Source organism: Cantharellus anzutake (assembly GCF_015039405.1).
Source record: "Cantharellus anzutake strain C23 chromosome Unknown EI90scaffold_11, whole genome shotgun sequence".
Taxonomy (NCBI): domain Eukaryota; kingdom Fungi; phylum Basidiomycota; class Agaricomycetes; order Cantharellales; family Hydnaceae; genus Cantharellus; species Cantharellus anzutake.
Window position 1 is genome coordinate 748,913 of NW_024066961.1, and position 24,870 is coordinate 773,782.

General features: G+C 48.9%; 11 protein-coding genes across 11 annotated transcripts; 8 read left to right on the forward strand and 3 right to left on the reverse strand.

Moving 5' to 3' along the window:
• Positions 1–2,075: 2,075 nt before the first annotated feature.
• Positions 2,076–2,736, reverse strand: EI90DRAFT_3014174 (uncharacterized protein; the record flags this gene model as incomplete). The annotated part of the gene is made up of 4 exons (XM_039056750.1): positions 2,076–2,153; positions 2,281–2,346; positions 2,389–2,490; positions 2,554–2,736. The coding sequence occupies 4 exons, from the start codon at positions 2,734–2,736 to the stop codon at positions 2,076–2,078; spliced, it is 429 nt and encodes a 142-aa protein (XP_038919228.1).
• EI90DRAFT_172435 (uncharacterized protein) lies at positions 2,596–3,804 on the forward strand. The gene is made up of 4 exons (XM_039052072.1): positions 2,596–2,660; positions 2,758–2,920; positions 3,056–3,219; positions 3,314–3,804. Exons 2-4 carry the CDS (start codon positions 2,851–2,853, stop codon positions 3,545–3,547), a joined length of 468 nt encoding a protein of 155 aa, XP_038919229.1. The 5' UTR covers positions 2,596–2,660; positions 2,758–2,850; the 3' UTR covers positions 3,548–3,804.
• Positions 3,805–5,196: 1,392 nt separating this feature from the next.
• On the forward strand, positions 5,197–6,905 carry EI90DRAFT_172661 (uncharacterized protein). Its single transcript, XM_039052078.1, has 4 exons — positions 5,197–5,768; positions 5,832–5,971; positions 6,026–6,164; positions 6,220–6,905. The coding sequence occupies exons 1-4, from the start codon at positions 5,349–5,351 to the stop codon at positions 6,502–6,504; spliced, it is 984 nt and encodes a 327-aa protein (XP_038919230.1). The 5' UTR covers positions 5,197–5,348; the 3' UTR covers positions 6,505–6,905.
• Positions 6,164–7,769, forward strand: EI90DRAFT_172915 (uncharacterized protein). Its single transcript, XM_039052085.1, has 3 exons — position 6,164; positions 6,220–7,548; positions 7,601–7,769. The coding sequence occupies exon 2, from the start codon at positions 6,501–6,503 to the stop codon at positions 7,476–7,478; it is 978 nt and encodes a 325-aa protein (XP_038919231.1). The 5' UTR covers position 6,164; positions 6,220–6,500; the 3' UTR covers positions 7,479–7,548; positions 7,601–7,769.
• Positions 7,053–9,447, forward strand: EI90DRAFT_173466 (uncharacterized protein). Its single transcript, XM_039052096.1, has 3 exons — positions 7,053–7,540; positions 7,591–7,874; positions 7,943–9,447. Exons 1-3 carry the CDS (start codon positions 7,509–7,511, stop codon positions 9,391–9,393), a joined length of 1,767 nt encoding a protein of 588 aa, XP_038919232.1. The 5' UTR covers positions 7,053–7,508; the 3' UTR covers positions 9,394–9,447.
• Positions 9,448–10,367: 920 nt separating this feature from the next.
• Positions 10,368–13,230, forward strand: EI90DRAFT_3152590 (glycoside hydrolase). Its single transcript, XM_039065802.1, has 11 exons — positions 10,368–11,061; positions 11,125–11,229; positions 11,282–11,352; positions 11,411–11,616; positions 11,671–11,705; positions 11,768–11,831; positions 11,888–12,342; positions 12,407–12,576; positions 12,639–12,725; positions 12,785–13,054; positions 13,114–13,230. The coding sequence occupies exons 1-10, from the start codon at positions 10,519–10,521 to the stop codon at positions 12,855–12,857; spliced, it is 1,809 nt and encodes a 602-aa protein (XP_038919233.1). The 5' UTR covers positions 10,368–10,518; the 3' UTR covers positions 12,858–13,054; positions 13,114–13,230.
• A 1,186-nt stretch (positions 13,231–14,416) lies between these two features.
• EI90DRAFT_3045694 (uncharacterized protein) lies at positions 14,417–15,218 on the forward strand. Its single transcript, XM_039059426.1, has 3 exons — positions 14,417–14,881; positions 14,944–15,041; positions 15,119–15,218. Exons 1-3 carry the CDS (start codon positions 14,586–14,588, stop codon positions 15,157–15,159), a joined length of 435 nt encoding a protein of 144 aa, XP_038919234.1. The 5' UTR covers positions 14,417–14,585; the 3' UTR covers positions 15,160–15,218.
• Positions 15,219–16,064: 846 nt separating this feature from the next.
• EI90DRAFT_3045698 (uncharacterized protein) lies at positions 16,065–18,124 on the reverse strand. The gene is made up of 7 exons (XM_039059427.1): positions 18,010–18,124; positions 17,216–17,331; positions 17,076–17,162; positions 16,877–17,004; positions 16,658–16,732; positions 16,395–16,606; positions 16,065–16,338 (listed from the first exon to the last, which is right to left on the reverse strand). Exons 1-7 carry the CDS (start codon positions 18,017–18,019, stop codon positions 16,211–16,213), a joined length of 756 nt encoding a protein of 251 aa, XP_038919235.1. The 5' UTR covers positions 18,020–18,124; the 3' UTR covers positions 16,065–16,210.
• Positions 18,125–18,161: 37 nt separating this feature from the next.
• Positions 18,162–18,593, reverse strand: EI90DRAFT_3014178 (DSS1/SEM1 family-domain-containing protein; the record flags this gene model as incomplete). The annotated part of the gene is made up of 3 exons (XM_039056751.1): positions 18,162–18,216; positions 18,269–18,419; positions 18,476–18,593. The coding sequence occupies 3 exons, from the start codon at positions 18,591–18,593 to the stop codon at positions 18,162–18,164; spliced, it is 324 nt and encodes a 107-aa protein (XP_038919236.1).
• A 1,310-nt stretch (positions 18,594–19,903) lies between these two features.
• Positions 19,904–23,112, forward strand: EI90DRAFT_3119695 (Sodium/hydrogen exchanger family-domain-containing protein; the record flags this gene model as incomplete). Its single annotated transcript, XM_039063235.1, has 10 exons — positions 19,904–19,952; positions 20,007–20,069; positions 20,126–20,229; positions 20,280–20,589; positions 20,807–21,133; positions 21,188–21,306; positions 21,363–21,626; positions 21,687–21,827; positions 21,881–22,630; positions 22,684–23,112. The coding sequence occupies 10 exons, from the start codon at positions 19,904–19,906 to the stop codon at positions 23,110–23,112; spliced, it is 2,556 nt and encodes an 851-aa protein (XP_038919237.1).
• A 625-nt stretch (positions 23,113–23,737) lies between these two features.
• Positions 23,738–24,869, forward strand: EI90DRAFT_3152594 (uncharacterized protein). The gene is made up of 4 exons (XM_039065803.1): positions 23,738–24,173; positions 24,224–24,286; positions 24,342–24,445; positions 24,507–24,869. Exons 1-4 carry the CDS (start codon positions 24,047–24,049, stop codon positions 24,534–24,536), a joined length of 324 nt encoding a protein of 107 aa, XP_038919238.1. The 5' UTR covers positions 23,738–24,046; the 3' UTR covers positions 24,537–24,869.
• Position 24,870: the final 1 nt, after the last annotated feature.

Consider the following 24,870-nt stretch of genomic DNA (forward strand, 5'->3'; position numbering starts at 1 on the left):
AATACTCTTGCGACGTGTTGCCAGCTATTTGGTCAAGGTGAGATAATAGTTCCCGGGGTTCGAAACTGCGCCGGTAGGCTTCTGGTTTACTACGTAGGCTAAAGCAGCCTCAATAGAACGATCAATTGACATTATCTGCAGCGCTCGAAGCGAGGGCGTGTGCGTATTGAATCATTGCTTCCAGAAGCGCTCCCCAGCTTGAAGTAGCTTGAAGTCCACCAAGTTGTTCTTGAACTCTCACATCCCGACTTTCATATGACGGCGGTGCACATAAGTTCGGCCAACGTTCCTCCAGAGCATCGGGGCCTTGTTCGTCCCCATCAACAGGCTCGCTTGGAGTTCTGTCCTTTTTGCAACGCGCATCAACTTTCACCAAGAATCGTCCCCTCTGGTAGTCCCGTCTTGCCGCCCGAGTCCTCGTCCCTTGTGATATTCTTCTTTTTGCTGTGTTTTGGTTCTTTCCTACCACATTTCATTGCATGATGGAAATTAGCATTCCGTCCACTTAGGTGTCTCAGGCCTTGCGGCGACCGGCTGGCCCGCCCCCTACTTAGGAGAAATAAATTTCCTCCGCAAGTATGGAATGATCGCTCTCTAGCAGTGAAAGATACATCCCTGTCTGAGTGGCACGGTTACGAGAACGCTGCTTTCGGATACGATGAGCTCCTGTCAACTTCAAATGGCAGCATTCAGGATTTCAATGGCTTGGGGAGCGGCGATTTACACTATGCTTCTCATGGACCTCAAAGCCTCTGAAGAGTACAAGGGCGCATGTTACGAAGCAGAGCTCCAAAGACCATGCGCCGTCGGCACTGTCATTACAATCATGTGTCTCTTAAGTTCCGGCTTAAAATGGCGAACTCTCCTTCTTTGAAACAGTCTTTCGTTAGGTGGGTTGCCGTCCTATGGATTGTCCGGCAACTCGGTACTCTTGGAGAAGGCCAACAAGGTGTCGTTGACCGACTTATCACATCACACAAGGTATGGGTCAGGAACCGTACTTATTGTGAAGATCGCCGCCACATGCCGAATAGAGTTCATGTGCCTCGCGCACCTTACTAGACGAAATGGAGTCTTCCCTTCGATCAGATAATGTCATCGATCTTCTACAGGAGACGCAGATGAAGGATTGGTTGTGGAGAGCAACACTCGGCCTGGTCGCAAGTGTGTCAGATACGCCTTTGGGTCCAACTACACTCCGTCGGCGATATGGCAGGCAGTGCGACAAGTGATATCCTCATCTCACAGTGGCACCTCTGATTTATTGAGGCGCTTAGTATGAGTTGAAAGGTTACTTCTCTGGCAACTCCGAAAAGCCACTTTGGACACGTGTAAGACTCGCGTTGTTCACAACCCTCCCTCAATCTCCGACGGTGTTACGAACAAGATGCACTTCCCCTGTCCGATTCGTGGTTTCCTCTCCGTCACTTCCATGGAGGTGGGACGCCCGTAGTGCCATTGGAACACTTGGCGTGTGCTTTCACCCTGCGCTCGGCATGGAGCCACTTGGCTTGGAACTCACTCAAGAACAATCAGATCCACTCCGCTGGGCGACTGAAGGACTGACCTGGTATACGCAGAGGCGGGGGGTGGTCTGAGTGCTGAAACGAAGTTTGATGTGAAGTTGTGACCCTTATGCAGTAAGGAGCGTGGACGTCCAGGAGGAGTTCCACCGGTGTGAAAGGCGCAGCTAGTGAGAATTATTGCTCCAGCGCCCGGGATTATATAAGAAATAGTGTAGGAACAGCCGATCGAGGAGGACCAAGCCGCTCGGAACGTTCCTCGGGAGATTCCTCAGTGATCGCGGTGGAGCGTCACATCCTATCACGCGACGATGAAGAAATTCAGGGTGCTTCTAGCCAACCACCTTACTTTGAATTTGTCTATGGTAGCATCGTGTTGTTACCGAGGATAACGAGGGAAACGCCAACCATCCTTAGCCAGGTAACAATCTCGGTGTATCCAATGGCCCCTTCCTTACTGGATCTCTAGCGTCGGATAATGGTTTATTTGTCGTACGATTTCCACGGAAGATCGTTGGGCCTTGGTACGACAACATACCGCTTACATCGGCTTCAGACCACCCGCACATTCAGCTCCTGGCCTCGCTTCTCCTCCTTCTCACTCTCCGATTCTATCTTTCCGCTCAAATTCTTTGTTAACAATCCCTCATCGCCGCACGCTTGGATTTTCTCCCGGTTTGCAGAGTCGGTTGCGCGTCACCGTGTTGCGAATTTCAGTTCTTGGATCATGAATCCCATAGTCTCCACTTGCTCATACCTCATACATCGACTCCTCCCCTGGCAGAAGGTGACGCGACATTCCGAAGTGAACGCAGAGCATGACCTAGATGGGACCCAGATCATGAAGACCTAGACGTCTATTCACCTGTTGCCGGAAGAATCTCGCTTTTGTGCACCGGAAACTTGAGCGGAGAGCTACCAACTGCAGAACAGAATTCTCTGGCCGCTCGCGATGATCTTCGACCGTCTGAGCTTGGTATGGTGATCGGGTGCCGTTTGATGCTACGAATCCTTACCGCCTTCCGTCTACTGACAAGAATGGGACTCCAAGGACGGATGACGGCTCCGATTGTGATATTAGTTTAAGTCGACTAAGATGTCCGCGGTCGTTGTCACCCTTAGCCATGGCATGGTCCCGTGAGTCTTGGTACTCTCCCCAACGGCCCCTTTCCTGCTGGAACACAGGCCTTGGTATGACAACATAAACGCTCATACTGACGACCCGCACGTTCAGCCACTCCGCTGACCCTTCCACTCCATCCTTCTACTCGAATTCTTTGCTAGCTGGCATTCCTCGTCGTCGCGCGCTCGGGTTTCCTCCCAGAGCATGCTATTTTCATGGAGTCAGCACTTTCACTTAGCCGACGGAGCCGGGCGAGTTCATTGCGCCTTACAGCGTCAGTTCTTAGATTATGAATCTCACCACTTGCTCATATCTCATCCCTGGTTCTGTATCCCTCGACTCAATCCTCCCCGGTGATCTTGCACCTTTCCGAACCGGATGCACGACTTAAATGTGTCCCATTTTCCAGCCTCCCACCAAGCACGCGCGATTGAAGACCTCGGCGTCTATTCGTCTGTTGCAGGGAGAACCCCATTGCTCTGGATGGGAAACATAAGCGAGGGGCCGCCAGTATGGTTTGACGGTAGAACAGAGTTCACCGTCTCCATGCAGTACCCGCCGGTTAACTTCAGGGTGGGTTGCGTCAACCATCTAGGAACCTCATATGGTGATCGAGTGCCGTTTGATGCTACGAATTACGAATCTCTATCACCTCCGGTCCAGCAAGGATGGGACTCGACTTCTGCTCCAAAGCCGGATGATGGCTCCAATCGTCGTCAAAATTAGCAAGTTGTTTACGACGTTCGCAGTCGTTGCGATTCCTTCCTCTCTACTTGTTAGTCACCTGGCTCGAGCGTTTTTCTGTCACTGCGTTATATATTATCCTCCGATTTGGATATTACTGCGCTTGAACATTATTGATAACGAAAACACTGGTGAAGGGGAACAACATCCTCTCTAGCTCTGGAGTCGAACGGCGAAGCACCACCACCCCGAACAGGGATCTGGATGCAATATCACAGCTCGCATATATTCAAATCAAGATTTGTTTGCATGGCCAAGCATCTTCCCGGCATTGGTTGCTGCACTCATGGTATCCCCATCTGACATCCACCTATGACCCATTGCTCCTACAAGACTGGCAGAGATCTTGTCACTTTGAGGACTGACGATGCGGTGAACACCAGGAACCGCATTCCGAACAGATTGTCTTCGTTCGGCATGAAGATCTGCATTCGAAATTTTCTGAGCAGAACCAGCAGGCCGTTCGTCGTTGTTTTCCCAAATTATTTTAAGGCTAAACTCCTTTCACCTTGCCGACGATGTTCAAAGCTCTGGATAGATTCAGATAGTAATAGAAAGGAGTGTCAAACTTACTCCCCACCGGGTCGGAAGCAGAGTGGGTTAGCGGAAAGAGGAGACAAGTCATGAGGTGATGCTTTTGAGTTCTTGGCTCCGAGGAAGCACCAGGAGAGCTAGGGGAAGGAAGGAGCTACGTTGGTGCGCCACGCGGAGGCACTGGGGTGGCAGAACTCCGCATGAGCAGAAGAAACAGAGGGAGTCCATAAAGCACAATTATGTACTAGGTAGGAGAAGAAGTGATAAATTGTGATGTGTTCGTGTGATTGCCGTTTGAGAGTACAGAGCCTGATCGAGAAGATATCATGCACGGATGGGACTTCGTCATCACTCGGAGTATTATTGATAACATCTTTCACCCACCCATTTTCAAGGGTAGTGACGCTCGATATCATTAGGTATTAGAACGACAGCGAAATAGGACACCTCCGCTGCTTGGTTACCCGAAGGTGTGAGGTCACCAATCAGAGTTAAAAGCGGACACTACAGAGAGGAGTCCAACAGCAATAGAGTCGTGACGCGCAAGATTGAATATTTTTTCTATTAGTCCTATTACTCGCTGGTAACCCAACAAAATAGTGGATGCCTGGTAAGTAATTTGTTTAAATCTGTGTCGACGTCACACAAAGTCACCCAGCCAGACACAGCCCACCATCAATAGCTTGGATCCCTATACGATGGACTAGGAAGTCATCTAGAGCTGTTCTGGTATGACTGGGAACATTAGAATCGAAGCAACCGGGTTGAAGCATATTGCTGAAGAGCGAATAACCAGAGGGGTAACAAGGTGGACACCAGACAAGACTCTGGTGTTCGTGTGTGCAATCAATTCGGATATTCGTGTATGTACAGGATAGTTCGTTGTGGCAGGAAACACAAGGACGTAGGCTGGTCACCTGTCTAAGACTGCGTGGTCTTCGTCGTTTATGGCTATTTGGTTCCAACCACCAAATTATTTGAAAAATACTCAAGAGAACGTAGTAAAGACAAGTGGGCTTCTTGGATTTTGTCATCGGCCTAATACTTTTAGTTAACAACCCATCGCCGACAGAAGGATATTTCAATATTTGTTGACCTGCTTTTGGCAGTGGTTAGGACAGTGTATGTCGTGTGGTTGAGGCAGCTCAGCTCTCCTCTCTGCCCACAACACGCTCCGCGATTTCTGATACACAATGTCTGATCGATTGAAGTTTTTCAGAAGGGGACTCTCTCCTGCGCCTCCCAGTGGCCCATTGCGACCCTCGACCCCTGTTCCCAAGCTCCAGACCACTACTACTCCAACTGAAAGCGATGTAACAACTAGCACAGGTCACGGTGGATCTGATAGATCCCGTCTTAGGCCTCTTACTACTACTGGTGGTAGTTCTCGCGGCCGGAAGCAGCGGAGTTCTGTTCGGCGCACCATGGCTGAGCTGTTCAGCAGAAGTCCCGATCCCGATCCCACTCATATCGACCAATCGAAGTCCTCCAATCCCAGACAACCTGAACCCTCTACGCCCGATCCGCCATTCCCTAATCTATCGCCATCTCCCGTTCTCCCTGAGGCCATTGATATCCCTCACATGATACCCGGCGAACCTATCATCCGTGGCAACACTGAGACTCACACACCACCAGAACGCACAGGTGTGAGCTTAGATACGCCATCGTTGATAGATCGAACACCGTCATCTTCAGCCGTCCCTGCTGGTGACGGAAAGAAAACAATCATTGCCGCCACGAGGCTTGTGCTCCAAACTGCCACCTCTGCTCTTAAGTTCGTCCCCATTCCAAACCTCGATCAGATACCAAGCATACTTCTGACGTGGCTGCAAGTTTATGAGGTCCGTATGTAGGGGGGTTGCAATTTTGCGATCTAATGATATAACCTTCATATTTTCATGCAGACTATTGACAACAATGACGAAAGTCTCAAGGGATTAGACGATGAAGTTCGAAACGCTCACGAAACGATCTTTAGGCCCCTTTTGTTGTGGACTGGTCAGCTCCCTCCTGAAATTCGCGAGCTAATTCAACAATTTAACTTGTATGTGCATTCACTTTGTCGCCCTCTCGTCCAAATCTCACCTCCCGGTGACAGGGCCCTAAGACAGCAATTGAGGCGAATTGAAGCGCTCAAACACCAAAAGCTTGCCAAGAGGGTAGTCCTAGCGAGTGAGATATCCCAGGAGATAAATGCGGTGAAGTCCTGTATCAGTGATGCTGTCTCCCGTTTCACGGTTGGTTCCGTCAGTGTTCAGACTGTCCATTAACTGACTGGGGCATGCTCCATAGACTGCGGCGACAGCTCTAAATCTCTTCCACACAATTCGGTTATCAGTGGACTGTTTGTTGCGCTCCCTTGTCCTTCGCTGCTTGGAATTCAATGATATTCCAGATGAACTCTCGAAATTCTACAAAGCGAATGCGGAATACTCTGCCGTGGAAAGCAAGTCGGAGTGCCTGGAAAACACCCGTGTCCAGATTCAGGAATCGATACTCGATCACTTGGAGAAACGGGAACACCGATTTGTCTGGCTTCGCGGCTCTCCGGAACTGGAAAGACTGCTATATCAATGAGTGTCGCGTCAACTCTCGACAGACAGGGTCGCTTGGCAGCATCTTTCTTCTGGGACAAAAATCGGAAGGGTGCAGGACTTGCTTCGATTGAGCACTTTCCCTCCACTCTTGCACGTCAGCTTGCCTTGTTTAATGCCGAGTACGAGGGTCTTCTCGTCAGTCGACTCCGACAACCTTCATTGAAGGATGTTCTTGGCTCCGCTCTGGAGAAACAAATGAGAGCTTGGATTATTGATCCAATGAACAAACTCTTATCATTGGGTGAGGAGCGCTTCATCATCATCTTGGATGGACTGGACGAGTGTGGGGCTCAGGAGGAACTTGAGTCCTTAATGAAGCTAGTACTTATCCTCGATGAGCTGCCGGCTGTATTTGCTGTGTTTATCAGCTGTCGTCCAGAGTCATCGGTCATCTCGGCTTGGGATGAGGCCCGGGCTCAGGGCCTTGTCATACCATATGAAGATGTGGATGCTATCGCGAAGGGTGAGAAGTTCTACACTATCCGCCGCATGGTCGAGGAAGGCCTTCAGGGTTGCATCAAGAAGTCTTCCTGGAAACCGTCAAAAAAGGATATCGATGCATTTGCCTCGGCCTGTCGTGGATTGCCGATTATCGCCTCAATCCGAGTCCGGGATGTTTCTGTTCGAACTCGTCGTGGTGCAACCCTTCGATCTGAGTTTGAATACTTCCGTGACCTCATCGATGCCCCCATTGACGTCAAATCAGAGTACTTGCGCATACTTCGCCGTGCCTATATGTCCGACTCATCTGGAGTCCCTCCACATATAGCCACGAAGTATCGTCAACTAGTTGGCACAATCACTGTGGCATTTGAGCCACTGAGTGTGTTCTCCATGTCGCAGCTATTAGGAATTGCTGAGGAAGAGGTCCTAGCCGTATTGGAACCAATCAGCTCAATTGTCGATCTTTCTGAAGAAAGTGGCTTGGTGTCAAATTCTACCATGCAACGATGAAAGAGTTCATAACGGGGGAATCGATTGGTAATGAAAATGACAAAGTATTCTTTATCAAGGACGTGAATAAGTATTTCCTCGGACTACCACTCCTTCGATTTTTCAATAATAGTTGTGAGCAGGATGTGTTCGGGGAGCCCACCATTCTCCCTTTAGGGGATAAACGAAAATGGAGCGATTTTCTGGAGAGAGAACGTCATCGACCCCATCATCTCCGATATACTCGTCAACATTTATTAGAACACTTAGACCCCTCACAGCTCTTTGCACAAGAGTCCAATTTGCAGGATGAGGTTAACATATTCCTCACGCGAAACTTGGTTACATTTATCCACCTCGCACACATCGATGAACGAAGCAAGGGATTCCCTAATGGATTTGATGAATTCAAGGCAAATAAAATCACTGTGTCACGATTATTTTAACATGACGTCATTTTTAACAGAATTGCAATTCGTTCAAACTTTTGAGAGAAGCTCGAGAAAAGCAATTTGTGTCGTATTCGGATTGGGAGCCTGGGATTAATCGTGTAATTTCCTGGGAACCATGGCACCTTCATCGATCAACCCTTCCTTTCACCCCAATGTCATCACCTTTCCACAAATTGTATGGCCACCTCTCCGATCCCATCCGAATCTTCACTATTTCCGGCAAGTTTTCTGGACACACAATTCCGTTGAGTGAAGATTTGCTCAATGCTCAAATGGTCATGGAGGCAAAGCTACCTAATTTGCCAAAGAAGGCTGATAGTCAATATAGTCGGGTTGTTGGGATTGATTATGATGCCCAATTCAACGACCCTGATGTTCGTAATGGTATTGTGACATGTGCAGCACTCTCCCTCGATGGTCATCATATAGCTCTCGGTTTTGGCAGCGGTGCCATTGAGCTTGCCGATATCGACCATCAGCGCACGATTTCCCGATTCCAGCTCAATCCACCCAACCATCCAGTCTGGATCGAATTTGTCCATGGCAGCCACCGAGTTGCTTCTGAGGATAATCGGGGGAACGTCACCATCCTTAGCTATGGTATGACCCCTGTTAATCTTGGTACTCTCCCCGACGGTTCTCTTCCTGCTGCAACTCGAGTATCAGATAATGGGTTATTTATCATACGAGTTCCATGGAACACTGATAACTTGTGGTACGACAACATGACTCTCATATCCATTCTGGACAACCCACACATGCAGCTCCTTGCTTCTCCTCCTTCCCACTCGAATTATCCCCCTCACCGTCGCACGCCTGCTGTTCCTCACCGTCGCACGCTTGCTGTTCCTCACCGTCGCACGCTTGCCACCCCCCACCGTCGTACGCTCGGGTTTTCTCCAGGAGCACGTTATATCGGCGCTTTCGATGGCCTCAGCGCTTTCACCTGGTCGACAGACTCGGGTGAGCTCATTGCGCGTTATCGTGTGATGGATTTCAAATTTTGGATTGTGAATCCTGCTGTTCCCCCTGCCTGCTCTCATCGGATCCCTGATTCTGTATCCGCCCGACCTACCCTTCCCTTGACAACAGGTATACATGATTCCAAAATAGATGCGGGGCATGGCTTGGATGAGTCTTGGATTAAGTGCCCATTTTATGTGCTCAAGGATGAGGGGGATGAGGATGAATTTGAGGTCCCTTCGTCCGCTGCAGGAAAAACCCCACTGTTCCGAGCCCGTGGATACGTCAGACTACCAGTGTTCTTCAATGGCAGACTCGAACTCGTTGCTCCCCAGGAGTATCAACCAGTTGGTTTTTTTGATGTCAATGACACCAAACGTCTGGGCACCTGGTATGGTGATCAAGTGCCGCAGGATCCTACTTATTTGTACAGCCCTCGCTCCAGCAAAGATGGGACTCGAATTCTCCTCCAAGGCCAGCAGACATCTCCAATTGTTGTTGATCTCAGCCAAGTCATTTAGGATGTTCGTGGTCAATTGCAATATCTTCCTATTTACTTTGCGCGTTCTATCCACTGTTAGGGGGGGATCGCGAAGTTTGCCATCGCCTTCCATCTTTCTGGACTTCCCTCAGACGAGGTCCTCTTTCCCTAGGGTGCAGTGGGTATAAAATAAAGCTCGGAGATCTACGGCCATTCCTCCCTTGTACTGTTGTTTAGTCCCGGGTTGGACAAAATGAATGCGCAAGCGTTGCGACCAGACTTTTTGATTTTGCTCTTTTCCATTGTTCCTCAATTCACTTTCAATCCGTATCAGAACGAATATATATCCATTTGAGACACTAAAAGGCTTGACCGAGGCAAATTTTCTCTTATCACTTCTTTGAACGTACTCAATCGATATTCCTTTTGCAAGTTCCATCGTTTCACCCGGCATTCATCCCCAGCTGCACTGAATGTGACAAACAACCAACGTTGTATAAATCAAGCGTTTAGTGCTACAAGAAAAGTAGCGGTCTTTGCATCGCGTTAAATAACGCCAACGTATGGGCGACCCCGTCCCGACTTAGCCCATGAACTTATGACCTCGAGAAATACCTCGTTCCGCCACCCTGTCCCATCCCGGCCTGATCGTGTCGAAACCTGCGGCCAGCGAAAGTTGAAAACCCAAAGAGAATTTGTGCCGCATTCGGATTAATCCCAAGACCAATGTATCTGTTATTCTCTACGCCCGCTGAAGCTTGCATGTTGTGAGAGTAACGAACAAAGAGCGAAAGCAAAGCAGCATCGATCTGCACAGCAGAAGTATGTCACCCTTAAATACTCTTGCGACGAATGTACGTTGCCAGCACTTGGGATAGTCAATCCCTGGGGTTCGGGACTGCGTGGGTTGAAGCAGTAACAATGGAACGACCAATCGATCAATTAATATCATCTATGAATATTCTCAATGATCACCATCTGTAGTAATAGTAAGTAGTGAAGGCTCGAAGCAAAGGCTGCGTGTCCGTATTGCTTCCGGGGCGCACCCCCGGCTTGAAGTCCATCCCAAGTTGTTCTTGAACTCTCATACATCCTGACTTTTATATTACGGCGGTGCACACAAGTCCGGCCAACGTTCCCTTAGAGCATTAGGACCTTGTTCGTCATGCTCCCTATTAACAGGCTCGCTCAGAGTTCTGCCTATCCCTCCTTTTTGCAACGCGCATCAACTTACACCAAGAATCATCCCTTCTGGTCGTCTCGTCTTGCCACCCGAGCTCTCGCCATTTGTAGTATTCTTCTGTTTGCCATATTTTGGTTCTCTCCTGCCACATTTCATGGCCGCCCAATTGGCGAATGGCATCCTCCCCACGGCATGCCTCCGCTCATGGATGATGAGTTACCCGAGCCCCCGCCGCGACCTAATCCTGGCCCACCTCCTACTTACGAAAAACTCCCTCCGCAAGTATGGAACGATCGTTCTCTAGCAGTGAAGGATGCATTCTTGTTTGCGTGGCACGGCTACGAAAATGCCGCTTTCGGATACGATGAGCTCCTGCCAACTTCAAATGGCAGCGTTCAGAATTTTAACGGTTGGGGAGTGACGATCTATGATTCCCTGAGTACCATGCTTCTCATGGGCCTCAAAGACTCTGAAGAGTACAAACGCGCGATGAAGCATGTCGCCAAGCAGACCTTCAAAGATCATGTGGGTCGGAACCGTCATAAATTTGCGGATTTCAATGGTGTAATCTATCTCTTTCTGATTCAGAATGGCAAAATTCCTTTCTTCGAAACAATCATTCGTCACCTAGGCGGGTTGCTGTCCGCCTATGGATTGTCGGGCGACTCGGTACTGTTGGAAAAGGCCAACGAGGTACGTATGTATCGGACAAGTTCATGGAAGGCTGTCACCCATCCAATCTCAGCTCGGAGAGACCCTGCTTCCTGTGTTCGAATCGGCTTCGGGCCTCCCTTACCATGGCTATGACCCAACCGGGTGCGTCAAGACACGTTATCCGTATTCTCTGGTGTCGCTGACCAACTTATCACATCAGCAATCGCACAACGTATTCGTCAGGAACGGTACTCCTTGCGGAGGTCGCCTCATGCCAGATGGAGTTCAAGTACCTCGCGCATCTTACTGGACGAAAGGAGTATTTCTTTAAATCAGATAAAGTCATCGACCTTCTGCAGGAGACGCAGACGAAGAATGGGTTGTGGAGCACATTTTGGGAGGTGGAGAGCGGTACTCAGCTTGGTTGTAAGTGTGTTGCATATCCCTGGGCTTGAAGACAAACGCTGTGATCTGGATTAGCCCACTACTCCGTCGGCGGTATGGCAGACAGCGCGGTAAGTGATAACTTCATCCCATAGTGGCATCTCTGATTTATTGAGGTGCTTTTCAATTTCAGTACGAATATCTGCTGAAAGGTTACCTCCTCTCTGGCAAGTCTGAAAAGCGACTTCTGGACATGTGTAAGAATTGCGTTGTTTACAACTCTTCATAAAAAGACCCTTAAACTGCAATTTAGACCTCAAATCCGTTGAAGGCACCATAAACAATATGCTTTTCCTCTCTCCGACTCGTGATCTCCTCTACGTCACTGCCATGGATGCGGGACGCCCCCACCACCAATTCGAACACCTCGCGTGCTTTTACGCGGGCCTCCTCGCGCTCGGCGTGGAGACCCTTGGCTCGCAACTCACACAGGAACAGTCAGATTTGCACCGCTGGGCAGCTGAAGGACTGACAACTTCGTGCTACCTCGTATATGCGGAGGCGGAGAGTGGTTTGGGTCCTGAGATAGTGCAGATGAGGTTTGGCGTGAAGATGCGGCCCGTAAAGTGGATAGAGGCAGTAAAGAAGTGGAAGAAGAATGGACGCCCGGGAGGGGTTCCACCTGGTGTGAAAGGCTCAGTGAGAACTATGGCTCCGGCACCCAGGGATTATTATCTAAGAAATAACGCTTACTATCTTAGACCTGAGGTGAGTGCTTATGTTGTCCTGACCTATAAGTTCACTCACTGATCGGCTCACTTTTCTGCCTCAGACTTTAGAGAGCATGTACATCATGTGGAAGGTCACAGGGGACGAGATATGGAGACATCGTGGATGGGAGATTTTTCAGTCTATCAATTTGAGGGCAAAGACGAAGGTGGGATACGGCAGTGTGGCGGGTGTGAACAGCCGGAGACCAGCTATCCAGGATTCAATGCCGAGGTAAAAATTATTTTCAGAACTGCTGGGAGTGTCCATTGCTCACTTAAGTATTCTTTTGCCAGCTATTTCATGGCAGAGACGCTCAAATACCTCTATTTATTGTTTTCCTCGGAAAACCATATTCCCCTGGACAAATGGGTCTTCAACACGTCAGTTAATCCTCTCCAAGTCCTGTGCTGACTTGACTGACTCTTCGCATCTGCAACAGTGAAGCTCATCCTTTTCCGATCTTCCATTGGAAGGAGTCGGAGAAGCAAGCCTACAAGATAAAATCACTTTGATTACGTTTACCGCTTTGTCACCGTCTAGTCGGACGGTGTGGACATCGTGATCGATTTCTTTTGGGCGAATTCGTAAGTTTTGGTCGAACATCAGATGCATTTTCAGCTTGTACCATATAGTTAGCAACGCATGATTGTTTCGATTCAATCTTTAGCATCGTCGGCGAATTACTGATCTGTGAGTTGATCAAGCACGAGTGAGTTCTCGATTCTGTCATTGTGTGGACGAGTCAGCATACGACAGGCACTATAATAGCATGTCACTCTGCGTAGGACCTGTCGGTGCTTCCGAATCGCCATTGTATGGTGGGTTCCTGGAGGGTTTAATCGCTCGCGAGCATTAATCTATGGTGAAGAAATACTGAGTCAAAAGTGTATGTAGTATCAATTTAAACTGTGAATATTGGCGATAGGCAAGTCGACGATTTGACGCAGTATGAGCCAGATTTCTGCGTGGATTATTACTAACCCCATATAAAAATACTCCGTACAATACAAATAACTTTGTTACCAAACGTGCTCCTTCGACTTGTATGTATGGGTGAGCTGTGATTTACCTTATTTTTGTCTCATGCAGATCGTTGTATCAGGCGGAACTTAATTAAGATGGGGAATTAACAACTAAGCGACAAACTCATTTCGGTGCGCACACCGAGCCTGCAGGGTCAATGTCAATGGGTCCCTGATACCGAGGGCATACGACCTGCTCAGTTGTATCTCATCTCAACACCAAAGAGCTTTTGACGACAAAACGGTTCGCTACATGAAGGATATTGCAGACAATCACAGCGCAGTGTTCCCACGCTCCCACGGCCCCGCAAACTCAATAGAGCCGGTGGTGGGATATGGGAGAAAGGCAGTTTCTCCGATGATTCAGCCCAACCGCCTGTTGGGACCGCCGGAAAACCCATAGTGTTGTTCTGATTGACAATTGCTGGTTTTCATCTTTCCTGCCGGATTCATTATGCCTAGACTTGGAAGGCCCACAAAGTGAGATGGCACCTTTGTCCCCTCTCTACAAGATAGACGATAGCAAGGTTCGGACGAAATGGAGCCACGGAATAGATCGTTCGAACCGCCTCGGACTCGACTCAACAGCGGCTCAAGTTAGTCCCTGCCGTCCCGCTCCTCGACAAACTTTAGGCAGAACTTGGTCTTGGAGCCCTGTTTCCGCGAAACCTCTGACATTTGCCCGGGGATAACTCAATAGTATAGCGCTCAAGCGCGAGTTCCATGCACGTAAAAAGAAGTTGTGGAGGGCGTGGGAAAGATGACATAATCCTCGAATCCCCAGATTTCTAGCCCATTTTCATTGCATCGTTTTCGCCCCCTTTTAGCGCCTTTTCGTAATTTTGGACATCATGAACGTCCCGAAATGTCCGTGCTTTCAACACATTCGATTCCATAGAACTAACCCACTCGCTGCAGCCACCCAAATCCAGACATCACTGGTTATGCGTCTCAATTCTGTCACAACATCGTCAGTGCCATCCGCACCAAACACTGGTGCAATAAAACGGGTCAGAGCCTTTGAAATGGATAGCTCGTCTCCTCGAGCAGGGTGGATTAGGTACGCCGATGGAATTGAGGTCGATTTGAGGAAGATATCGAATCTCAAACCTACCCCGGAGGTACAGATAGATTAACTTTACGCGTTCTACGCGTGTCCGTAGGAGTATTGGGGGTTATTACTGACATCTCTATCCCTTTTTTTTGGTGTAACAGCTCATGGCGGCCTTGGCGGCGCGTATCCTCGAGGTAAACACTTGTGTTCGCCGTAAAACATTAATAGTAATCCATTTCCAGCTCGAAGCTGAGTTTGAGGGTAGATCCTCTAGCAAGAAGCAGAAGACAGGGATCGACTCTATAGTGGTTCCTTCCACTAGTAAAACTCCGGCGCAAATCAAGGCAGGGGAGAAGCGCCTAAAGGGCATAGTGAAGGAATGGTTTGATCGGTGTGTTCGCACTATTTCGGTTACATTACTCTACCCGCGGCGGTGGCGGCGCCGATTAACGTCCCCTTCCTTAGTGTAAAGAAGGATTGCAAATCAGACGACAAGAAGTTCAAGTCGCATGCCGGAATTACCATCAAGATCGATGAAGTTCTTTCCGAAGAGGATTTCAAAACTCTGTTCCTTAACAAGGGCACCCTAATTCAACCCACACCAGATAACAAGCCGACTTCTGCTGTACACATATACAAATTTTCAGGTCCGAATCAAATAAGACAGTTCTTTGAGCCAGCTGTGGATGTGACCGACCTCTTCTCCCTGAAAGGCAACGCATGGAGCCAAGGCGGTAGGTCCCCGATTCCTTTACAACCATTGGAGAGTGGTTTAGTTCTCATTTGAAAACGAAGGGATGTTCGAAGGGAAAGCTCGAAAAATCGGCCCAATCGATGTCAATATCGCCGTCATCACTGTCAACTGGTCGAAAAACACTATGAAAGGTAAGCAACTCTACGTTGAATCAGCGCTCCTTTTTTTCAACGGCTTGTTTTGTGACAGCAACGATAGCATTTGAAATTGATCCGGAAGAAAAGGCGGCGAACATCTACTTTGGTGATTGTAATGAGTGTTGGTGATCTTTATAAATTACTTGTCTCCGGTTATTTTCGTGTAGTGATGCTTTAAAAGCATTGATAATACGAGATTCTTGGTAGTCTTGAGGAACAGTCCAAGCTCTTCATCAAATGCTCAGTAAAAACGACAAGCTCGGATGTAACAACATACGAGCTCATTGAAACGCATAACCGAAATCCTCGCCTTCAGAGTCACTTGGGAACGCGCTTGTTGGTGGTGCAGCTTTCGGACGGGTCCTCCGACCTGAGCCTGACTTCTTTGAGGTCGAGTTGACACGTATCTTCCTCGATGCTTTGGGCTGTTATGCATATGAATTAAGTTGGTAGTTAAACATCTATAAGTTACCCTTACCTTAATGCGTGAGGTCTCTGTTTGGTGAGGCCGGGTGCAGCACTCTTCCCCTTTATCCGTGTGCCCGATGTGCTCGAGCCTTTTGCTTTCACCCTAGATGGTGACAGCCCTTGCTCGCTCACATCGCCGACATCAGAATCTGTCTCGGCCCCCAAGCCGTCATCGCAAATATCATCTTCCTCGGGATTAGTTCATTCCCCCGATTCTGCCTCCGGTAGCAGCCTCGAACAATGTCACCCCAGAGTGTATATTCGTGGCAGCTTGGACAATCACCTCCACGTGGTATTATGCTCGATGACGTTGAGTTGTCGGAGAGGAAGTGCGATCCCAGGCAGGTTAAGTGTGAGATGGAGTGACATTGGTCGTGGACACAGAGGGAAAAGGAAGTTGTGACTATGGAACCATCAGGTATGGTTCACATCAAGATAACAGCATTGCGACGCCTACTTCCGAGTTGATGTCAATGGGTTGGGAACATATCGAACACGCATGGCTATCGGATCGCTGAACGTCATCGAATTTCTCCAAATGTCGCTCTGTAAACTGAGCTGATCGTAGCTACCATGGTCAGTATAAGCATAGGAAAGGTGAAGTTTGCACTTACTGTCCATAACGTCAATCGCACCATTCCTTCCGCTACCAATTGCACCACTCTTTCCGTCGACTCCTTCAAGCTCGATGGTCACTTGTAATCCCTTGGGAAGATCTGGTATAACCTTAGCGGCCTTATTCCATTCGTTCACTGCCTCTGGGTGGAATATTTTAACGTGAAGTGGCCACGAATTATATGGGGAGTGTTCAGCATCGTACGAACGACTCTATCCTCAATTAAGTCATGTGGAGGGTATAAAGGGGGGTCGGACGTACACGATCTTTGTTTTTAGTTTATTAGCCAGGGGATTCCTAGGGAAAATCGGCGCAAATTGGCTCGATGCTGGTTTTCTCATGTGTCGAGATCGGTCTAATTATCGTTATGGGCCATTGCGTCATACCACCACGGGAAGAGACCAGCCGTACCTGGATGCTGCCACCTTAAAATACGGTTCTTAGGCATGACAAGGGTGATGGTTTGCAAGGATCACTTACGCCCACTCGAATTGAAGGGCAGCGAGTTTGGACGGGAAACCATAAACAATCATAGTCATGGCCCACGGTCGCATCTTCTTAGTTTTCGAAGCGCCTTGCGTGAGTTCTCCGTTGTGCTGACGGATTCTCTGATTCATTTTACGGGGAAATAAATAATCGAATTTTGTGACGGAGGTAGGAAACGAGGGGTGATTCTTACGCGAGGCGGGTGAGGTGTGCTGCCAACATAGGTTGATTGGGTGCGAGGCGATTTAATCGATTTGAGGAGATAGCATGCGTAAAATATCTGTGTGGCAAGATCAAAAGGCCATTGCGTATTTGATCTTGGAAGGACCTTACAGGGCAGGAATGATTAACGAGCGACGATCGCGACTGGGTTACTTTGACGGGGACGAGACTCATCGCGTTGCACAACGGACAAGTCGCGTTGACGCCTCGGTACAAACACACGACAACTTGGCACATCTGCTTCCCAGGAAAAATAGTGTGGCGGCGGTCCACACAGATGTATCCGGTCACACATAGTCAGGCAGACAAGTAGTCACAGGAGAAGCGACGGAACACAAGAAAACAATTAGAGAAAGAGGATGGCGGTGGATAGAAGAAGGCGAGCAACAAGTTTCGAGAGGGAGGTTAAGAAGTAGACAGAAACCGATACTTAAGCTAGGATGGAACAGACAGACAGGGACCAAAGTGCAGGCAGGACCTTGCACTTCAGAATGACTTACCGAGGTACCTGAAGGCCGTGGCGCCACCACCATCAGCAACCTACCAGATCGGTCAGAACAGCTAATAGCTAAGGTGGTTGAAAGGGGAAAAGTCAACGTATGGTCAAGGAAACGGTAAAGGTACCAACAAAGATAAAAAGTCTCGGGGACCGATTGTAGACGCAAAAAAGGGTTGCTGTGAAGAGAAAGCGACATACTTGCCTAGGTCGGGATAATATCGGCCTAGGACAAAGGTCGCTAGACCAGCATGACTATCACAATCCCACTAGCCTGCGACCTACATAGCGGCTGTGCTGGTACGGCCGCGCTACCTGGGGTATTCTCGGCTGCCCGGATGTTATGATCCTCATTAGTTTTAAACAGGGGCACCAGGTGTTTGCTGTGACAGCAAAACTCCCTCTCGACTCACATCCATGGTCGTCACGCAAGACAAACATTCTACATTCCCTCAGCTAATTTTTGTTGTTTCAAAGCGGTAGCTGAGTAAACGACACGTAGTATTAAAGAGGGCAATATGGATGCAGACAGTAGTTTAATGATGAGATGCACCGACCAAGTCACCCGTTCATGGTGGTGTCCGCTGTCGTACTCCCAACTTTTGACAGCTCCTCGCTGGTGGAAAGGTTTCAGTGGCTCATTAAGAAGCAAGTTCAATGTGACTCACCGCAGCTGTTTGCTGAAGTCATCTTCGATGTCGTCGTCATCCCAGTTGTCTTCCCACAGGGTATCTGCTGTACCACTTGTTCCCGATGTCCCCGCTATTCCGCTAGCGCCAGAGGTTAGTTGTGCTATAGACGTCTCCGAGTCGTCCCAGTCTAGTGGTTGAAATACGGATGGAGCCTTGCAACTAGCCAAAGCGACGGTTGCACACCTTCAGTTGGGAATTCCTCGAACTCATCATCCTCCTCGAGTGCACCAAGTGTGTTAATATCTTTCTTATCACCCTCGCCGGCTTTGCTGGCCGCTTCAGGCTCTTTAGTGGATGACATGCAGAATCGATGAGGACGCGTCCGTGTTCAATTCAGTGGACAAAATTCGCGGCAAACTCCGAAATTCAAAAAAAAAAATCGCACTTTATCTTTTGTTTCATTACTTACTTGCTCAATACTCTACTGATTTTTAAAATGTGTCCCAAATGGGGTAAATTTAAAATACAGCCCGGTGAACCAAACAGAAAGCTTAGTCGTGTGGAATTGTGCGCTTTGGTAACCCAAATTCCCACGTTTTTGGCTTTTGACCGCGGCTAAAGGGCATAACTAGAAGCCTATTCCAGCTTGTAATTGTGGACATCTGGATGATATCTGAAGCGCAAATATATACCCTACATGGCCATTTCGGCGCTTCCCAACGTTGAATCGGTTGAGCGATGGATTTTTTTGAATTTCGGAGTTTGCCATGCATTTTGCAAATAGCAATAATTCAGTCCGGTGGGTCCCGGGCGGATCCTGCCACTCCCCTCGCCACCTATTACAACACCTAATTACATTGATTGATGCTAGTCGTCGGAGCGAAGTGTCGCACGAGGTTAATTTATTTCTGCTACATGTGACTTTAAATTCCTTTGTTGTAGCGGAGTTGGCCGAATCTATTTGACTATTTGGGTGGCTGTGACTTTCGGTTCTGTGTGCCTGATTTGGGTGACTAGTCCAGTCTCGTGACTGTTCAAAAATGGTAGTGAATGAATGCTGAGCGCTAAATAATTTCCTAAATCGTCAATCAGGAGAGCTGCCCATCCACCACGAGTGACGACGAACCCGGTAAGAACCTGCTCCTACGTTGCACAAAACCGCTCACTTCTCAGTACTGAATGCATATTGGTCTTTGATATCACACTATGGAGAAGACGGGGGGAGAAAAGAAAGGGGAAAAGACAATTAATGTGGAAGTTGAAGTCGGTGATGACACTTGAGTTGAAATTGTGCGCACGGACGCAATGTTGAGGTTGTGGTCGAAGGGTTCTCAGTATAGACCAGACTCCTTCCCAGTCGCTCACATGATTTCTCCGAGGTTTAGCCGCAACTTACGTTGCCTCCGAAATCTGTCGAGCGACTGGGAAGGAGTCTGAGTATAGACAGGATACCACTCTCAGTACTAGTACTAGTCCAACTTAGGAAGACGTGATTTAATATCTGTCGGAAGGTTAACCCGGCCGCGTTACCTGCCTCGTCACATTGATTCCGTTATGAGTAAATAGGTGAATTGCCGACCCCTGTACAGAGCTTGTTTCCATTTTGATCACGGGCCACGGTCATCCATCCCCTTTTCTTTCGCTTTTCCCCCTCGTTGTCCTTCAGCGAAGATGATTGACCTCGTCAAGCGAGCCGCCAGCTCGCAAGCTGGTATTATTGGTGAGCTACTAATGCCCACGCTAAAACCCGCGGTGTTGTCTGACGTTGTTTCAGATGGCCTGAACCCAGTCAAGTTCGATTCGACGGATCCCATTAAGCTCTGGATTGTTCAAGTCGGTGCGCTATAGTCGTTAAGCTCCCATGGAGGTGCCAGCTCACGCAATTTCCACTAGGAATCATCCTGATTTTCACTCAGCTGCTTGCATACCCATTGGCTCGTCTTCGCCAGCCGAAGGTCATTGCGGAAGTGATAGGGGGTGTTATTCTTGGACCAACAGTAAGTGCTTAAGACTAGCATTTTGGCCTCTTGACCTCACTCCAGTTCAGGTGATGGGAAGGATACATGGATTTACCCCGAACATCTTCCCCTCAGCATCACTCCCATTCTTGAACCTTACAGCCACGATATCACTCGTTTTGTACTTATTCCTCATTGGTCTTGAGATCGACGTCGGGACCATGAAGCGTAATCTTCGTTCCGCCACACTCATTTCGGCTGCCGGGATTATCGTCCCATTCGGTATTGGCGCAGGCATTTCTGTTCCCCTGTATCACCACTTTGTGAACGAGGATAAGGTTTCACTTGGTCACTTCTTGTTGTTTACATGTGTTGCCATGTCAATCACCGCGTTTCCTGGTGAGTGCCATCTAAGATTCACACCACATCAATTCTCCAAATTTGGGCATGGTCAATATTGTGGCTCCTGAATCAATTCAATCTGCCTCTGGAATCTTGCAAGGGCCAGGGGGAAATCCCCAGGTTGACTGTTCAGGTGTTTCCAATGGGCGACCTTATCACCCACGCTGAATTCGGTTCGATTTGATCCACTGATGCATTTTCGCGTCTCTTTTAGTTCTCTGTAGGATTTTGACGGATCTCAAATTGCTCGAGAACAAGATCGGCATAGTCGTTCTTGCAGCCGGAGTGGGGAATGATGTCATCGGATGGGTTCTACTCGCTCTCACTGTTGCTCTCGTCAATGCCACCAGTGGAGTAAGCGCCGTCTATGTTCTGCTTGCAGGTGTGGCGTGGGTCTTCTTCATGCTCTACCCTGTAAAGTATGCGTTTCGCTGGTTAGCAAAGAAGTCGGGGTCTCTCGAGACTGGGCAGCCTTCAGCGGTACTGATGAGCGTTACTTTCTTCGTCGTGTTTATCTCTGCGTTTTACACGGATATTATTGGTATGTTCGGAGTTTATTCGTCTCATTACAATTCCCTCATTGATCTGTCTTTAGGGATTCATGCTATTTTTGGAGGGTTTTTGGCAGGTTTAGTTATTCCTCATGAGAACGGCTTTGCCATTGCGATTGTAGAGAAGATCGAAGATGTTGTGGTTATTCTTTTGCTCCCAATTGTGAGCCGGGTTGTTCCTCATTGCGATCTATCGATTGATTCTCCGCTGGATTGTAGTATTTCACGCTCTCAGGGTTGAAAACCAACTTGGGACTTCTTAACAACGGTGTGACGTGGGGCTACACGATCCTTCTCATTGTAGTCGCCTTCGTCGGGAAATTTGTCGGTTGTGCGGCTTCCGCAAGAATATCCGGTTTCAACGCTCGCGAATCAGGAGCCATTGGCTCGTTGATGAGTTGCAAAGGCCTCGTGGAGCTCATTGTTCTGAATGTTGGCCTACAAGCTGGCCTTTTGGATCAAAGATTATTCTCAATGTTCGTTGTAAGTTGATTCTATGGGTGATTCGTATGCTGATGTATTGATTCCGTTATCTTGGCATAGCTTATGGCATTGGTACTGACGATGATGACAACTCCATTGACTCTATGGATGTATCCACCCCGTGTCCGTGGTCGCATGCAGCTAGAGCGTATAGATTCTGCGTCATTATCAGTGACAAGCCTGAAGCAAGAAGACAGTGGTGTATCCCGTCCTCTGCCCCGCGTACCACCAGAGACAGTGCACGTCCTTTCAAGTCCAAATTCAGCCTCGTCCTCGAGCGAGTCGACCAGCTCCCAGGCGTCATGTCTGTTATGCACCTTTTTAACCCTCCTACTTCGGCGAACCGCCAATTCATCACGGTTGATGCCCTTCGCCTCGTTGAGCTTTCCGATCGTGCATCTGCCGTGATGCGGGGCTCGGAAATCGAAGAGTTACTCCGCCGTGATCCCATCGCCAAGGTGCTCAGGACGTTCGGCAGACTTAATCACATTGCGGTGTCTTCACTTTCCCTCACTGTTGTGCCCCAAAGCAAATTTGCTGAGAGCGTGGCTAGCTTTGGAAGGAGTAAGTCTGCGGAGCTAATTGTTCTCCCGTGGAGCATCACTCAGGGGACTACCCATTTGAGCGATGCGGACAAGCCGGCTTCGACCTCGTACAACCCGTTGCAGTATCTCTTTGGGAATGGCCAAGTGTCAGGCGATGCGGATGTTCAATATACGCAGTTTATCAGACAGGTTTTTGTTGGTGCATCTTCGGACGTTGGTCTCCTTGTTGAGCGCGAGCGCGAGGAGAGCCTATCATTAGATCCCACGCAGCATTTAGTCGTCCCCTTCTTCGGAGGCCCAGATGATCGTCTTGCTGTGGAGATCGCTGTTGGTCTTGCCAAGCAGAATCTGGGTGTCATCAAGGCGACAATAATCAAGGTCACCAGGGTGGCGGACGATGCAGAGAGCGTGGGCGGAAAGGAGCAACATATGGAGAATCCGACTGTTGCTTCTGTTTCTGTGAGCCAGCTTCTCTTATCTGCCGGTTCATGCACTAATTTTTGATTCTACAGCTTCCTGGATTCCCTGATACTGTGTACGCTCAACCTACTACGCAAACTCGTCTGATCTCCCAGACTGCGGATGAGATGGCGTGGTCGAGGCTCGCGAAGGATCAAGGAGACAATGCGTCATCCAACATATCCCTTGTCGAACATCAGTCTGCGAAACCATTACATGCCATACTCGAAAGGATATCGGAGATATCGTCAACATCCCGCAATCTTCTCGTCATCGTTGGACGTGCTAGGCAGATGGCCGCCCAGTCGCATTACGCAGAGATGCTTCAGTTTTCTGCTGGGCCCCATGGCCAGTCGCTGAGCAGTGCGGGTTTGCTGAGGAAGACAGTCGGTGATGTTGGTGCGGTCGTGATTGCCATGACTGGGCACCAAGTGCTGGTGCTTCAATCAAAGCATATCAGAGTCGAGTCGGGCGATGCTTGAGTTGTCGGCCAAGTCTGCGGAGAATCTGTCTTTTGTATTTGTACTGTTTTGCTTTGTCTGGAGAACCCTTTAAGCCTTTCTCAATCCCCATCCCAACAGTCCATTCGACTCCCCCCATGGCCCTTCTCGTGTAAAAGTCGTCACTAGCTGAAGAAAATTGCGTGCGTAGCTATCGCGTGTGCAGTTTCAACCTCGGTTGTTGAGCGTAGTACTAGTCATGGGTTTTGGTTCTAGTTAGTGTAGCACTAGTCGATGTACCAGTCGTCGTCGCTGTGAGCAGGTGAACGCGCAACTGCGAACACGCGAATTCAAGATCACTGGGTGTTCCCGTGACTTGGATCTGTGTTATAGGCTCTTCACCTCTGCTGCTGGTTATACCCTGTCTGTTCTGCGCTGCCCTCCACCTGTCGCCTTGGTTGTGTATACGTTCCAGTTTTGTTTCTTTGTCCTTGTTGTACTTACCGGGGTACCGGGTCGTGTCCTCGATCCAGAAGTCTCGGCGCCAGTCGGGGCTGTCATAATGCATGAAGACAAGACCATAATATTGTTTGACTATTTGTGTTGAGACCACATGAAAGTCGTTTACATACGTGACCCGGAGTAGTCAGCCTCACACCTGGTTCTTCGATGCTGCAGGGCTCATGTGCCGGTCGCTTGGTGGCTAAACTCTGTTGGACCCATGCGAGTGCGGGAATTGGACTCTGAAGACCGAGTCCCTAATTGACAGTACCACTAGTGCTTAGTCAATCGCGGAACAGTCCAAACGGCAAACTCTGAGGCATCCAGTCAACATTGCCCAGTCATATTCTTAGGTGTCAAAAATGTATCGGTCTGAGAGATATATTAGTCCCTGGGACCGTTCGCCGTTGTCTGATAGGACCTCCGTCACTTGACCGGGTTGTCTGACACCGTCAAATCCCAACCCTGAGTGCCAATGTCGGGAACTGAACTGGTGGAGTCTTGTTTCGGTTGGATCACTGTCATCCATCCCCTTTCTTTCAATCCCCCTCATTGTATCTCAGCGGAGACGATTGATATTGGACACCTCGTCAAGCAAGCCGGTATCTAATGCCCACGCTGAAATCGGCACTGCTGTCTAACGTTGCTTCAGATGGCCTGAACCCAATCAAGTCCGATTCGACAGACCCCTTCAAACTCTGGATTATTCAAGTCAGTGCGTAATAGTCATTGCGCCCCCGTTGCGCTTTCAGCTCATGCAATCCCACTAGGAATCATCCTGGTCTTCACTCAGCTGCTTGCATACCCATTGGCTCGTCTTCGCCAGCCGAAAGTCATCGCGGAAGTGATAGGAGGTGTTGTTCTTGGACCAACGGTAAGTGTTTATAACATCCATTTGGCCTCACTCCAGTTCAGGTGATGGGAAGGATTCATAGATTTACCCCGAACATCACTCCCACTCTTGAACCTTACAGCCACGATATCACTCGTTTTGTATTTATCCCACATCGGTCTTGAAATCGACGTCGGAACCATACAGCGTAATCTTCGTTCCGCGCACTCATTTCGGCCGTCGGAATCATCTTGCCATTTCAGTGTAGCGCAGGCATTTCTATTCCCTGTGCATAGCCTTGTGGATGAGGATAAGGTTTCACTTGGTCACTTCTTGTTGTTCACATGTGTTGCCTTGTCAATCACTGCGTTTCCAGGTTAGTGCCTTGCTACACCACACCAGTTTACAAATTTGAGCATGACCAACACTCTGGCCTTCTGGGGAACCCTCAGGTTGCCTGGCGACCA

Excerpts from the sequence above, each read along its gene's own strand:
- EI90DRAFT_172435 (XM_039052072.1), top strand. The coding sequence starts at position 2,851 with ATGCTATTTTCATGGAGTCAGCACTTTCACTTAGCCGACGGAGCCGGG. Across the intron at positions 2,921-3,055 it reads AGTTCATTGCGCCTTACAGC|CCTCCCACCAAGCACGCGCG; the intron begins GTCAGTTCTTAG and ends CCCATTTTCCAG. Across the intron at positions 3,220-3,313 it reads ACCCGCCGGTTAACTTCAGG|GATGGGACTCGACTTCTGCT; the intron begins GTGGGTTGCGTC and ends CGGTCCAGCAAG.
- EI90DRAFT_172661 (XM_039052078.1), top strand. The coding sequence starts at position 5,349 with ATGGCTGAGCTGTTCAGCAGAAGTCCCGATCCCGATCCCACTCATATC. Across the intron at positions 5,769-5,831 it reads CGTGGCTGCAAGTTTATGAG|ACTATTGACAACAATGACGA; the intron begins GTCCGTATGTAG and ends ATTTTCATGCAG. Across the intron at positions 6,165-6,219 it reads ATGCTGTCTCCCGTTTCACG|ACTGCGGCGACAGCTCTAAA; the intron begins GTTGGTTCCGTC and ends CATGCTCCATAG.
- EI90DRAFT_172915 (XM_039052085.1), top strand. The coding sequence starts at position 6,501 with ATGAGTGTCGCGTCAACTCTCGACAGACAGGGTCGCTTGGCAGCATCT.
- EI90DRAFT_173466 (XM_039052096.1), top strand. The coding sequence starts at position 7,509 with ATGAAAATGACAAAGTATTCTTTATCAAGGAC. Across the intron at positions 7,541-7,590 it reads AAGTATTCTTTATCAAGGAC|TTGTGAGCAGGATGTGTTCG; the intron begins GTGAATAAGTAT and ends TTTCAATAATAG. Across the intron at positions 7,875-7,942 it reads ATTTGATGAATTCAAGGCAA|TTTTGAGAGAAGCTCGAGAA; the intron begins ATAAAATCACTG and ends ATTCGTTCAAAC.
- EI90DRAFT_3152590 (XM_039065802.1), top strand. The coding sequence starts at position 10,519 with ATGCTCCCTATTAACAGGCTCGCTCAGAGTTCTGCCTATCCCTCCTTT. Across the intron at positions 11,832-11,887 it reads AAAGCGACTTCTGGACATGT|ACCTCAAATCCGTTGAAGGC; the intron begins GTAAGAATTGCG and ends ACTGCAATTTAG. Across the intron at positions 12,577-12,638 it reads ATCCAGGATTCAATGCCGAG|CTATTTCATGGCAGAGACGC; the intron begins GTAAAAATTATT and ends TTCTTTTGCCAG.
- EI90DRAFT_3045694 (XM_039059426.1), top strand. The coding sequence starts at position 14,586 with ATGGCGGCCTTGGCGGCGCGTATCCTCGAGGTAAACACTTGTGTTCGC. Across the intron at positions 14,882-14,943 it reads CGCCGATTAACGTCCCCTTC|CATCAAGATCGATGAAGTTC; the intron begins CTTAGTGTAAAG and ends TGCCGGAATTAC. Across the intron at positions 15,042-15,118 it reads ACCAGATAACAAGCCGACTT|CTCTTCTCCCTGAAAGGCAA; the intron begins CTGCTGTACACA and ends GATGTGACCGAC.
- EI90DRAFT_3045698 (XM_039059427.1), bottom strand. Across the intron at positions 16,733-16,876 it reads GCCCTTCAATTCGAGTGGGC|AAAACCAGCATCGAGCCAAT; the intron begins GTAAGTGATCCT and ends TCGACACATGAG. Across the intron at positions 16,607-16,657 it reads AAACTAAAAACAAAGATCGT|TCGTTCGTACGATGCTGAAC; the intron begins GTACGTCCGACC and ends TTGAGGATAGAG.
- EI90DRAFT_3152594 (XM_039065803.1), top strand. The coding sequence starts at position 24,047 with ATGTCGGGAACTGAACTGGTGGAGTCTTGTTTCGGTTGGATCACTGTC. Across the intron at positions 24,174-24,223 it reads ACACCTCGTCAAGCAAGCCG|ATGGCCTGAACCCAATCAAG; the intron begins GTATCTAATGCC and ends ACGTTGCTTCAG. Across the intron at positions 24,446-24,506 it reads GTGTTGTTCTTGGACCAACG|ATTTACCCCGAACATCACTC; the intron begins GTAAGTGTTTAT and ends AAGGATTCATAG.